Source organism: Lycorma delicatula, chromosome 6 (assembly GCF_047948215.1).
Source record: "Lycorma delicatula isolate Av1 chromosome 6, ASM4794821v1, whole genome shotgun sequence".
Classification (NCBI taxonomy): domain Eukaryota; kingdom Metazoa; phylum Arthropoda; class Insecta; order Hemiptera; family Fulgoridae; genus Lycorma; species Lycorma delicatula.
In genome coordinates, this window is record NC_134460.1 from 145,295,912 (window position 1) to 145,311,172 (window position 15,261).

The 15,261-nt window shown below is 29.9% G+C and overlaps 1 protein-coding gene across 4 annotated transcripts in view; it reads right to left on the reverse strand.

The window, feature by feature from the left end:
• Nucleotides 1-2,424: 2,424 nt before the first annotated feature.
• Nucleotides 2,425-15,261, reverse strand: part of LOC142326338 (putative E3 ubiquitin-protein ligase RNF144A) — a 416,013-nt gene continuing 403,176 nt past the window's right edge. For all 4 annotated transcript variants that reach the window (XM_075368754.1, XM_075368752.1, XM_075368755.1 and 1 more), the window contains 3 exons: nt 14,067-14,407; nt 9,170-9,471; nt 2,425-2,861 (listed from right to left, as the gene is read on the reverse strand). In XM_075368754.1, coding sequence (XP_075224869.1) covers nt 9,229-9,471; nt 14,067-14,407 — 584 coding nt within the window. In that variant the 3' untranslated portion in view covers nt 2,425-2,861; nt 9,170-9,228. The remainder of the gene's footprint in view (nt 2,862-9,169; nt 9,472-14,066; nt 14,408-15,261) is intronic.

Sequence of the window (15,261 nt, forward strand, 5' to 3'; positions counted from 1 at the left end):
ATAAATCACAATATACTGGATCAGAATATAATTGATAACAAAATAATAAATAGAGTATCCAAGTATCTAGGAGAATTTATAACATCAAATGTCATAGATAAATAGCAATGAAAGAGAGGGTTAAGAAAATGCGGGTAGCATATATCTTAACATGGAATATGCACCGTATAACTAAAAATCTAAACGCTACAAAACATTAATTTTACTGGAGATGCTCTATAAATATAAGTAGGGAAGAAAAAATAATATTAGGTAAAATTCATAACCCAATTTACGAAAATGGAATATATAAATTAAGGAAAACAACCAAAATTTATATAGAATTTGAAAAAATAGAAAACGAAGGCTAAAGTTTTATGGACATTTGTACAGAATGAAGTTAATGAAATGAATGAACAAAGCAGATATTTAACATTTTTGAGAAAAGGAAAACCAAAAGCAGGTGGTTCCAAAAAGTAGAAAAAGATTAAAGTCAGCAACATCCCTAAAAAATTAATCAAAGAATGAAATTTATAAAAGTTGAACTTTATAGAAATTATCAAAACAGGAACACCTGAATAGATGAAAGATGAGAAAATCAAAGGTACAGAATGAAAGCATTTTGGGAAAGGAAAAGAATGAGAAATTGATGCATGTAAATTGTGTTCATTAATTGGTCTTATATGGAAAAAAATGGATCAGAATATATTTACATACAGTTTGCAGCGAAAATACAAATATATGACACATTTAATGTCAAAATATTAATTTTATGAAACAAGTTAATTTAATCCAGTACATAAAAATTCCATTTTTTAAAAAATGAATTTGTATAAGTTAAAGTAGTTCAAATAACAGCATTCACCTGTTTTGGTACAAAAGTTTTCTGAAATTAATTTCCAATTAAAAATGATTTCTTAAAGACCAATAGTATATACTTAAAGTCAATATTATATGATCATGTAAATAGTTATCACAACCCCATGATTGTGCAATGTTTCAGCATAAAAACATTGCATAAACTAAAACTATTTTACCTTGAATAGTTAAACATTTGTATTAAGTAATTGTAAATAACAGCCAGGTCTGAGCAGGATCTGTAGAAATTCATTGAGTGCTGTTCCTTTCCTTAACTCATTAATTTGTATAACAGAAGAAGAAGAAAAGTTTTGACTTATTTGAACACAGCAAAGGTATGATTGGCCAGCCTCCATGGCGCAAGTGGTAGTGTCTCAGCCTTTCTTCTGGAGATCTTGGGTTCGAATCCTCATCAAGCATGGCATTTTCACACACTACAAAATTGTCATTTCATCTCATCCTCTGAGGCAATACCTACCGGTCGTCCCCGCAGCTAAAAAACAAAGCATCAGTATGGTATTTTACAAATATTATTTCTGTTTTGACATCGATTGTCTTTATTTATAAGCATACGTTTATTATAATGAGTTTTCCTAATGTTCTTGATTTTTTAGAGTAATAATTTCTTTTAACTTATTTTCAATATTCCATCACTAAAATTACACCAGCATTTGTCAATAACTACTAACATAATTAGATTACATTTTAAAAAAAGGAAAAAAAAATTCACTTACATTCATATACTATCATAAATCAGCTGTACATATACATGTATAAATACACATACTATAAATTTTATACTATTTAAATGAATTTTGCGAAAGTCTATGGCTTAGCAGCCTGCATGTTTAACAGTGAGAAATTGTAAGTGTGTAAGTGTTAATGAGTGTGTCACACAGTTAAAAATGTGCGGAATTTTCACCAAAGTATATTCAGTTGCTTTTGTCCATTAAGATCTAGTAAAGTATTAAAACATAAAATTATTATATTTACAAATTGTTTCTATGGGTTGGTTAGTATTACCAATAAATCGTATCACATTTAACTTGGCATATTAATAAGAATCATGGTAGTTGTTTTTAAGTAGCAGCTTCTAATATGCTAATTAAAACTAAAGCTAACAACAACATATAACAGAAAATATTTTGTCACATGTATAAGAAAAACCATTTCATTATATTTTCCATACACTTCAATTATTCTTTAAAAAATAAACAAATAATCACTTTGTATGATTTTTTTCCTTCAACTCAAATGAATAATATCATGTTTGAATAATTTTTTTTTTTCATACAATACATTATGTTCATAAGCTGGGGGTTCTCATTAATTAACGATTCAGAACAATAATGTTCATAAATCAACATTCTACAAAAATAATATTTAGTTATCACGAGAGAATGTCACGCACATACTATAACTGACAAAATTAAAAAATAAATAAAAAAAACACTTTTTACAATTTACAACCGTTTTTAAAGTAGTTACTTAAAAAACATGTTTTTTTTCTTAAAGAAAATTTTATACATATATATACTTAAAGTAACTTTTTAAATTATAAATCATAAATTCAAAAAATAATACATTAAAATAATTTTATTGCATATTAATATATAAAAAAGAAAAAGAATAAAAATAAACAAATAATATTATGCATTACACATTTTTTACTAAGCGTAAATTTATAGTATATTTTTATACATTGAATTTATCATATAAATGTATACATTAACAGTTTTTTATCTGAAGCACAATTAATATGTTTTATACATAAACATTATATTTTACACAAACATTTAATTCGTTAGTTGTTTTGTGTAATTATTTTTTATCACAGGGAGACACTCTTATCTGATAATAAGTTAGCTGTAGTAGTAGTAGTAGTAGTCGCTGTTCCATTGCTTACTTCAATGTATGTAAACTTCTTTTCTACCGATATCATATTGTTCTTCATCTGCATCCTTTTTTTCTTCTTTACAAACAACTGCTCATTTTCGATTTCTTTCGTTCTAGACATCGTACTCCTATAAAAATAAACAGTATTAAATAATATGAATTATGATCGGTACAGTAACAAAAGCAAGTGCCAAAAAAAGTAAAATAAGCAGCTAAATATAAGGGTGTACGTAAAGAAACTTAAATTAATTTAAGTTAAACTTTAAATTTATTTTAAAATATTTAATAGATAAATAATGCTTTTACGGCTTATCTACTTTATATTATTTACACACACTGTCAATACAACTCTCTCTCAGTATTTTTTCAGGAATTCTTTATGTGGAATAGCTCATAAATGCCAAACAGAAACTTCATTAATCTATTGACTCATTTCATCTCTTCCTGCGTTACACTATTTATCTATCTGTAGGAGTTTTTTTTATGGCTGTCGCACGTAAAGTTTCTGAGGTACAAAAGGCATCAGTCAGCTTTCTCTGACAATAATGATATTCACTGACAACCAACCTCTGGGGTGAACAGAATAAAAAATTATTATATAATTCATCTTGCAAAGGAAAGGGTTGTTGAAGGGGTTTAGGGTTCTGCTTGGGTTTTTCCACTAAGTTTTGTTGTTGTGCTATATTATTTATGTTTTGCTGTTGGTTTTGTTTTGTGTTTAATGTTAGAGTTGTTACTATTATCGTGTTTTAGTGTTCTTGTTAGTTATTGTTGTATACTTTAAGTTTTATATTTCGTGTTGTGTGCTGAACTCACCTTTACCTATTTCGGGTAGGAAGTTCAGTTCCTTCATTATCGTGTAGTCAATTCAGTCTTATTTAAGACTTAGCATGATGTGATTTGTTTATGAGTTCATGATAGTTAGTATTACACTGACAGGAATGTCACTTGTGGCATTCGCATCGGTGGCATCCTGGCTGAGCTAGACTGAAAGATGTCAATGCCGAGGTACTGAAGATGATCTCCAGTAAAGTCCATAAGGGCTAGGTACAGAGGAGGTGGCATGGCAACCAAAACCGTCACATGGAAGGTATCTTCCCCTGTGGGTCAGGTGAACGGAACAAGACATGTGCAGGGCTGAACATCACCTGCATTTAGGTGGGTTTGTCATACCGATAAGCAATCATACTATGGGCTCAGTGAAGAAGGCAACGAGAAATAAATCTATACCTGAATTTCCCTAATAATCTGCCATAGTTGGATACTTGTTATTTCCAAGGAAAATTTTTGTTTTTGAGAATAACCTGATTCATGTCCGATTGCCCACGGCTGTAATCGTTATAGCACTTAACATATGTTGTTTGAAAACAACAGTCTTTCAAAGACAGATTTCAGTTTCTTAAAAAATGAAAAATTTGCTGCAATCAAATTAGAAGAGTAGGGAGATACAAATCACAATATATTTTTCAATATATTCACTGATAAGAAGTGACCTTGAGCAGCTGCACTACTGAGATACTGCAACCATAAATTGCTGATCTGTGCCTCAACTATTCTATCTCACTTCCTATCTACATGGTGCATTATTATGTTATTAAGTTTATTAAATAAACTTCAAGGGGTTAATAACAGCATAGTCGGTTTAAAAAATAATACATATGATCTTCATACTGAATTATTCTTAATGTGATTTTTTTTTGGGTTATGGTGATGATTTTTCCATGCACTGTGATAAATTCGCTTTGGATTCAGCATTGTAACCGTAACTCTAGGTCTCATTATTTATAAAAAGAAAACTTTTACATGTAATTCATCAATGAGCAACAACGGCACAAACTTTTCCAGAAATGAAGCACTTTCAGCTTTTTGGTTAAATTTAAGTGACATGAACTTTTACAAACTCCCAGTTCTTCTGGTACCTCATGCGTTTTCAGACTTTCCCTGATTACAACACTTCATCATGTAGTACCACCAAATTCTAATATAATCAAACTTAATTGAATCGAGAAAACAACACTAAACTTGTGTACACTAATGAATCACAATAATGATTATTATGATAAAGCCTCTGTGTATTCTAATTTCAATCTCTTGCATTTTGTTAACATTATTAAATTCATTTGTATAAATATTTTGCTACGTGTATGTTTGTATGCATATAAAGAATTAGGAAGTTTTAGAATAACCAATTTTACTCCATTTCAGCCCTAAATAGGATTATTTATAAAGCCACAAAATAGAAAATAGAATTTCCAATTAAATCCAGTGACAGAGTTAATAACCCTGTATTCTTGGAATTTTTTAGTATTAAATACAAAGAATATATAATTCTACATGTCCCCCCCCCCCCACCAACATATTTAACATATAGTGATTATAGATAAAAGCGAGTATCTAGTCAAAACTCAGGGAACACAACTGACCCAAAGAAGGACTTTTTTTCTGTTTAGCCTCCAGAACTACCGTAAGATATTACTTCAAAGGATGAATCAGGTTGATGTCTATGAATTAAGTGTAGTCTTGTAGTCTCAGGTCGACCATTCCTGAGATGTACGGTTAACTGAAACCCAATCACCAAAGAACACCAGTATCCACTGTCTAGTACTTAAATCCATATAAAAGTAACTGCCTTTACTAGGATTTGAACCTTAGAACTTTGACTTTGAAATCAGCTGATCAGCGATGACAGAGTTCACCATTAGACCAACCCGGTAGGGTTCCTAACTTGAGAAAACAAACCCACTCATGAGTACTTTAAGACACTCCACATAAAGTGTCCCCACAGTAGTTGGAGTATCTTTAGGCAGGATGGAAACAGCACAGTGGTAATTAATTATCTGGTACACAATAACTCAAATGCTGCGATAAGCAGCATTTTGCATAAATATCACCTACAAAAAAAAACCCTTACATGTCCCCAAAATTTTGACATGTGTTAGAATTCAACTGAAATACTGTTTAGCCAGATCCCAAAGGAATGTTTTTATTACTAGCTACTTTTTGAAATTCTTCTTTTTTTTCAGTTTTTTATTGAATTAAATAAAACTAAATCTTTTGATAACAAAAGCCATTGTAATTAGCAATACAACAGACTGCTAAATGTATATTTGAAAGGAAGAAACTTCTCATTTTACTTGTTATTTGAGTATTTTAAATAAACTGAATGGTCCACCCACCCTCCAAACTGTTCTCCACTCCACCACCCCTAATTACCCCCCCATTGACATTTCAACATGAGAAGCATCACTAACCACAACCATTCCAATAGTAAACTATCTGAGACTGATTACTTAATAAAATTAATAAGATTGGCAGACTCCTCTTATGAAGTAAATTCCATCATTCCCAAAATTGTCATTAGTAACAAATTTATTAAAATTCATTTATATTGTTTTCACTAATTTTCTAACATTTTACATAATTACAAACCTGTTACAGTAATTACCATTTAAGCAGTCAAAAAGAATGCTGCCATAACTATTTTCATCATTACTTTTAATGGTGTGTACATTGCAATCATGTGGATTAACATTATTTGAGCTAAATCAAACCAATTCTCCATCATGAATCCAATTTAAAAGTACAATAATCCAAAGTTGTATATAGCTGAGTCTATAATGAATATAAAACAAATGCCATTTGCACTGGATATGAAAAATGAGACATATTAGCTTTATTTACTGAAGTGAGCAACAGCTAACACAAAATTTCTGTTTACATAACAGACATTTATTAGCATTATAAAGTTAATAATATATCCATATTATTATCTATTTGACAGGAAACAGAATTTTTGGTTCTAAGTATAGTGTTCGTATTGTTAAGCAGAAAAGTATCTGCAAACTACATTAAGATTGTATAGTTGGCCTTATACAGAGATGGCACAAGTATGACTAAATTCTGACAAATATGATATATTTAAGTATAATCCTTCAGATGGCATGAATTTGGTTGCTTATTGTGGCAAAAAAATCTTGATGTTTTCTGAAAAATGAAAAAATTGAAGTTAAGTTAAATTACTTAGTTTTAAAAGGTTTAATCCCAAAAAACACACAAAAAAGTAAGATTTAAAAGATTCATCCTCTTAATTTTTTGATGTTAAATTGTAGGCCGCTGAATTTAAATGTGTTCATGAATGCAATCAAGATAATGAATGCTCAGGATTTCCAAAAACCATTATAATTCAAGAAATCATCACAAAAATTCATATTAAATGATAATCGACTGAAGCTATATGAGCTTGTTGATATCACAAACATCTCAATAGACTATGAACACTACATTTTACAAGATGTTTTGGGATGGAAAGTTTTTCATCTGACAGGTGCGATGTTTGTTAAAAGTCCATCAACAACACTTTTGACTAAACACTTCTAAAGTGTTTAGACTTATTACTCTGCTACGTTTCATTGATGATTTATAATAGTAGATGAAACACAGATTCACCATTATATGCCAGAGATCAAACAGTGGGTGGAAGCAGGTAGTAAAAGTGCACTAAAGAAAGTGAATACAATTTCATCCAAAAAAGTTAAGGTTACAATTTTTTGAGATGCTTGTGGTATGGTACTCATAACTACATGGGGAAAGGCAGAATTATCACCAGGAAGTACCATGCTTCACTTCTGTTTGAAAGTTGCTTTTCAGATTAAACATCCATATCGGACCAAAAATAAAGTGCTCTTTCACCAACATAAATATGCACACACACACATCTCAGGTGTTTTCTGCAGAACTCCATAACTTATGTTTTGAAGTGCTTCCACAGGTGAGAACTTTCTAGACAGCACTTATACTTAATTTCAAAGGTACGAGATTGTTCAGAAAATAACCAAACATTTTTAATTATGCACCAACAGAGATATTTAGTGACGTTTGCATGTGTTCTGCATAACCTCCTCTGTAACACATGTTCTTGGATTGTTGATATCTCATTTAGTTTTCATGTTATTGTAATTTGAATGCAACATGTTTAAGTGTTACTAGCGAGTTTTGTAATATTTTAAAGATTTTAAAGTTTTGTGTGAAACTAGGGAAAACTTTTACAGGAACATTTCAATTTTTGAAACAAGCTTACAGAGATGATGCTCTGGATTGTACACAATGTTACAAATGTTTTTCACAATTTTAAAGTGGTTGTCAGTCAATTAAAGATAATCTTCAACCAGGAAGGCCTTCAACTTCAACTGATGGCACCCACATTCAAGAAAATCAATGATCTGGTGCGTGGTAATCATCAATTGACTGTCAGAGAACTTGCAGAAGAGGTTAGCATCTAGATTGGATCATGCTATGATATTTTGACTGAAAAACTGAAAATACATTGAGTTGCAGCAAAGTTTGTTCCTTGTTTGATGAACGAACAGCAAAAGATCGAGTGAACATTTGTTGGCGACTTCTTGAACAAACCAATTATGAAAAGACATTCATGCAAAGAATCATAACAGGAGACAAAAGCTGGGTTTACAGCTACAACATCGAGACAAAAGTTCAATCATCTCAATGGATTGGCAAAAAATTTCCATGCATCAAGAAAGACATTCGTCTCAATCCAATGTTTTTTCAGTAGTTTTTTTTTTTATTTTAATGGAATTGTGCATTTTGAATTCTTGCCTTAAGGTGAAACAGTGAACCATGCAAATATCAAGGCATTTTACAAAGGTTATGTGAAAAAATCCACAAAAAAAGACCAGAGTTGTGGCAAGTCAACTCGTGGTTCCTTCACCATGATGATGCGCCTGGACAATCAGCTTTGTCAATTCTTAAGTTTTCTGTGTCATCTGTGCCAAAAATCAGATGACTGTCCTCCCTCGACCTCCCTCTTCACCAGACCTGGCTCCTTGCAGTTTTTTCTTATTTCAAAAATTAAAATCAGTGATAAATGGTTGGTGTTTTGAAACTACCAATGACATTAAAGCAAATTCATCACGAACCTTAAAAGCCATTTCAAATGAAGCTATCCCGGACTGCTTCATGAAGTGGAAACACTGCTGGGAAAAGTGGGTGAATAGAGGAGGGGAATACTTTGAAGGGGTCAAGGACCAATAATCTATAAAACTAAAAAAATAAGTTCAGTTGTTTTCTGAACAGACCTCATAGAGTTATACTTAATTTCGAGTCTATACACATAACAAGGTAAATTTAAACCAATAGTGGACCGTCTATGTAAATGTAATAAATGTATTATAATAAACTATGTAGTTAAATTCAAGAAAAAGAAAAATAAGTGCTATAAGATCCAATCACTTTCTACATTTTACGACACCCAAATTGGGTACCTTAAATCGATTGGTTCAAAACAATAAGGCCTGACTAACTGTGCAATCGTATGAAGGGTGGGCACTAAAAACAATCAAATAAATACATTATGTCAACAAACCTACAAGTAAATTGTTAAAGAGTACAATTAATAAAAAAAAAAATTAATAATAATCACCTGCTGTTTATATAATCATTATTATGATCATTATCATCACCAAGATATGTTGCTATATCTCAAGATTCTTCTGGAATATCATCTTCTGGATCCAATTTGCCACCTCCACTGCATACACGACACTTACAACAAACGATACACGGTGCAGCAAGTAAAAGTAATGGAGAAGCGACTAATAATAAAATACCGAATCCAGCAAATATTCCGATAACTTGCGTCCGATGCCATATAACAGATGCTCTTGAATGACCCAATTTATTTTTACAAGGCCCCTTATCGTAATGTCTCAACAAGAAATCATCCTGGAAAAAATTAACATTTTGATATAATTTTACATCAGTAACAATATGTTATTAATAGTGATTATTATTATAATATAATATTATTAATAGTTATATAGGACACAAATAAGCATGTGAACACACTTGCCAATTTCAGATACCTACAATCTAATTAAAAATTATGATAAAAATAAAAAATACAATAGAAGTCGCTTCAGTAATATTAGAATTCTTAAGAAAAAAGGTTAAGAAAAAAGATTATTATCACAATAATAATAAATTTTGTGATTTACAAGCAGCTAGGGTCCAATACAATTTGATGATTCCACTATTTTCTTGTAATATTTGAGGCAGAATACTTGGGAAAATATGGAATGTTAAGTAGGATATGAGTAATTAAAGCTACAAACTAACATTTCATAAATAACTACCAGCATATCAAAATTTAAACAAAAATTACATAATTCCTTTTTTTTAGATGGGCAACAGCAAGAATTACCATTTATTTTCCTATTGACTAAAACAAATAATGCAGCTTAAAAGTAATAAAGATAAACAAACAGCTTGAATTTAAACACACAAATAAAAAGCATCAAGCAAAACTGTAGACTGATAATTTTGTGCCTGATTACAATTTTTGCAGTCCACTTTAACAATTTTAACCATTTTTCATCTGTTTATCTATTAATTTGGACAAATGGGATGACATTTTGTTCAAAATAAAAGGCTTAACATTTTATTCAAATGTTAAAACAAACTTATGTTTATGATATAACATTAACATAACTAAAATGTAATTAGTTAACACTAATATTTAACGGAATTTTTAATGAATTGGAAAATTTTAATGACCACCATTTTCAAATTTTAAAAGTAAAATTTTCAAACTTATTTATTTTGTAGATGATGTTAGGTAGATGCACATTAAATTTCATTAAAATATCTCAATCCATAATTAAGATATACATTTTTATTGAAAAAACACAAAATAGCAGACGAAGGGAAAATAAATAGAGATAGGGCATTTGTCTGCATTCATTTTTTTGTTTATTTTAATGTCCCAAATTAGTCCCTTATATTTGGGCAATACAGGTTTTAAATGCTTTCAAAATATAGCATTACCAAACAGTTAAGGAAATGCAAAATATATTGGCTATACTAAATTACAAAAATAACAAAACATAAGTCCATGCTCATAAAAATAGTAGCAATAATGAATGGCCTCACATTGAACAAAGAGTAAAACAAGATATAAATAATATTAAACCATATCAATAACAAAAGATTTTAGATGGCTAAAAATCGAATTCTTTTTGTATTAATCTATAAATATTACCAATAATACAATAATTATTTACAGAAAAAAAACTTTCCCTAAACTAAACTTCATTTTAACCTTGATGCAGAAAATCTGCATCAAGGTTCCAAAGTTTAAATTTCAACTAATTTAATTTCCCCAAAATTTCATTTTAATGACTCTCTGAATCACTGTGAACCCACTATGAGCGCTCTAAAAGGGTATGACTATGTTCTAGGTTTGTACCTGTATGTTCTAACTGGTGAAATTAAAAAATAAATAGAATAATTAATATTAAATCTGGCCATTTAACTGCTTCTACAAAAAGTAGTATTTTTATTTTTTATAAAAGCATAAAGAGATAAAAATACTATTTTTCTTTTTAAATAATTTTACTCTGATGCCAGAACCCAATTAATAAAATGGTTTCAAAAGAAAATCTATGTATTAAGAAAAACAAACATATCTAATATCAACAACATAATTAAGAAAATTACGGAAATTAATTATCAAACAATAAAAGACAAACACTTCATAGGTTTATTACTTTTTCAACAATAATGATTTAATAATAATTGTTTAATGACATGTTGTAATTTTAATTTTTCTAGCAAAAACTAATCAGGAATTTTTTTTAATTTTAAATAATTTTGTTAAAAATGTTTGATATAATTCTACTGATACAACATAACCTGACAACAGAATTTCACAGAAAATAGTGTTAAGAAATAATTTTTTGTTATGAACAGAATTCCAATGAATACAGTTATTAACTACAGGCTATTCTAAAAATAAAAAAATTAGGAATTACTTTACTTACCATAATTATTCCATTTTAAATAACCTACCTTGCAGTAATACATAAAATAATATAACAAATGTGTATAAAGACAAAGCAAAAGGCCTACTCACATATGTATAAAACTTAATAAAAAAAATTAAAAAAAAAAACAATATATACACAACTATTTACATATTCCAGTCCTAAACGTAACTTTTCACCTAAATAAAAGCTGGATCTTAATCAATAAAATAAGATTTAATTCTGTTTTTAATATTGTCAGCAGTGAAACTGCTGATTTTGTTTATAACTAATTTCCATTCTTCATTTTTGTTAATACAGTTTATTAAAAAAAAAGCTTTAAGAAGTTTTTTTCTAGTGTGTAACAATGGTTTACATTTTTTCTTGAAAATTTAAAAGCTGGTGGCGAGTACACAGAATACATGAAGGAAAGCTTTATTTTTGGAAACTTTCATTTCATCAAAGGTTTCCAGACACGGATGTTCCATACTGTGATGCACACACGAAAGCAGATCTATTAAAGAAGTGGCAAGCCTGAAACACAATCTATTCCGACATGGGAAAAATTGGATATTTCTGATCACATAGCTTAAAATCAAAAAAAAAATAATTTACCAGAAAATTGGCATAATAAGCAGTAATCTAAAACAGTAGTGCACACAGAGCATTGGTTAAATGTTTAAACCTACATCCATACAAAATAACTGCAAAATACCAGTTCTTGAATACTGCCAGTGGTTTTTCAATTTTATAAATAAAAAAGGAGAAGTTAAATTCTCGATGTAAACATTTTTCAAATTAAAAGTGATTTCATTTACTGAGATGTGGTGAACAGCCAGAAAAATCTGATGCGGTCTGTGTGAACAATCCTTATGAGATCTTGGAACAACCATAGGTGATAAAAATTTGGAGTTTGGTATGCCACATCATGTAAGCGGATAATCATTCAATTTTTCCAGAACATAGTAAACTCGGAACATTATTGAAATGAAGTTATTTATCCTTTCATTGGCCAACTAAATGAGAAAGAAATTGCAGAAGCGTGCTTCCAACAAGATTGAGCAACAACACACACCATCAATGTTTTGCTAAATTTGCTCATGAATTTTTCCAGGATAGGCTTATTTCAAAATATATCTGGTAACAGAAATCTCCAGATTTTTATTTATGAGGAAGTTAAAGAATCTGTTTTCAAGAACAATCATCCTCATATCCTGGATTAACTGAAAAATAACAACTAAATTTTTTAAATGCCATCACTCCTTTGGTGCTTCAGAATGAATTTTTGAAAATGTTGAAATGTGTTCAGGCATGCCTAGAAGCAAATGGTGGCCCTACTGAGCATATCCTGTAAATAAAAATTTATTATAGTCAGCATTATTCTTCTTTCTACCATTGTTATCTGAATATAACAGATTAAATGTTAGTAAACATCGGTGCAGTTTCACTTGGAATAAATAATGTATTTTTAAAGTCCAACATACTACATAAAAAAATAATTAAATAAATTAAAAATTTACTAAGAAATAAAAATTTTATTCATTTTGTGTGTTTTATATATTAATAATATATTTGTACATTTAATATTTAAAGAAAATGAATCCAATATTTTTAATTAATTTCTTTATCGGCTACTCTGTTATCAGCCAAAAATCTGGCTTTACAGATAATCCCCAACAATTATGAACTAATTTTTGCTAAAAATAGGTCCTGTTAATCTAATAGATTGTATAACACTCTGATACAGTATTTAATACTCATCATTCATTCCTGTTGTAATGTTTGTACTGTACATCTTCATCAACATAGATGCTTTATCCTTATCACATTGATTTCAATGGAGGTCAATCAGATATGAAGTGTATCTGCCAAAGAAAAGTGTTTATGCTTTTCTTGCAGAATGGAAGACGTGTATTAAAATCAGGTATAAAGATAATTGACCAAACTCTCATTCACATTTATCCTTCTCTTTTACAATGTTAAAATAATTGAATAATGGCTACTAATTTTTTTTTTAATCTGAGTTATAAGAAGCTATAAAAAACCCATTTGCACACAAGCACTCACCTATAATTATATTTTTATAAATTTTATATATACCACCTAAAAAGTGGAATATTAAATCAATAAAAATAAATTTCTGAGATGTAATGTTTTAAAAATATCTATAATAAAACAACAGGAAACCAAATAAAAAAAATTATATTGCCAAAAAGCGTGTGCTATTTAGAAATTTTTCCAAGTGAAATTAAAGTCAATAAATTAATTATGACCTTTTAAAAGCTGTTTGTTACTTTATGATGTTAATAACCCATATGTTTACAAATGTTTCATTTTGTATGAATTGATACCATTCTCATCACACTTTACAGGTGAAATAAATTCAAATTATCGTTACAATAATGAATAATCAAAACAATATCTTTCATTTTGTATTTGTTATAACTACACATTACATCAAAGTATGGCATATGAAAACTTAACATACAATTCTGAACTCAAAAAAATACAACTTACATCAAGGGAAGCAAGACAATACCAACAGAAGACGTGTTTACAACGTTTACACATCATTTGCGCGCAGCCTTCATCTTTTTCAATAGGTACAGCACACATTGGACAGCATTTAATTAATTCTGAATCAAATGTTACACCAGGAACAGGAGGTGCAGCTAAATCTTCCGGTCTACAAGGAACACCTTGATGCCATGGAGCGCGACAATTCGAACAAAAATCAGTAGAACATGTCGGACAGTGGACGGACTGTGGGACACAACGTTCTGGACCACTACAAACAGTGCAGACGGTTTCGCAGCCCGCACGAGGACACCATGTTCTGCTTTTATCTAATTCAACCTCTGCAAAGAAACATACACAAATTAGCCATATGATCGACATACTTAAAAACGCGTGGATTTAAAATGATAAAAAGGAATGAAATATGAAAACATTATAAGAATATTTAACTCTTGATTCTGATTGTTCATTATTAATAATCTGCATTTATATACCATAATAACCAGGATTTAGGAACCAGAATACACTTAGGGCTAAGGAAAAAAATTGATCCAAAAAAATGAAAAAATTTAGACTAAAAATATTTTATTCCAGGGAAGGCAGTAAGCTATTCCAATTAACCTCAATCAGACAAAATTCGATCAAGGTTAATCACCAGTTCCTTCTTTAAGGTCATACTGTCGTCACCTTCTGGATGCCGGCAGGACTGCCACTTCTTTAATGGAGCTTAGCAGGGTTTGACTATGTGCTTGTGGCTCTGTCAAAGATTCTGTTTCTAATTCTTTGGGGGAGGGGGGGTACAAAGCCAACTAGTGGTCAAGGTGCTTAATGGGTGAAGTCAGATTTCCTATTACTATTCCTAATTGATTGATCCAACAAAATATTAAAAGAATTTAACACTTGAATTGTACTATTACATGGTACTGAAATTTTTACTTAAGTAAAAATTATAAAAACAACCCAGAAGAAACAAGAAAGTGAACACAGAAAATAATCCTAAACATCAAGTTTTCACTTTAACATGTCGGGATGGTACTTTTTTAAGGTATGTAATATTTGTTTATTACAAGTCCGAACTATACAATATTCGTGTTCCCACAGCTGCATTAAAAGTAAATTTTTTCCTCTTCTAATGCTATCTGTCAATCATTGATAGAACCATTTTTGAATTTTATATTCAAATAGTGTGGTACCA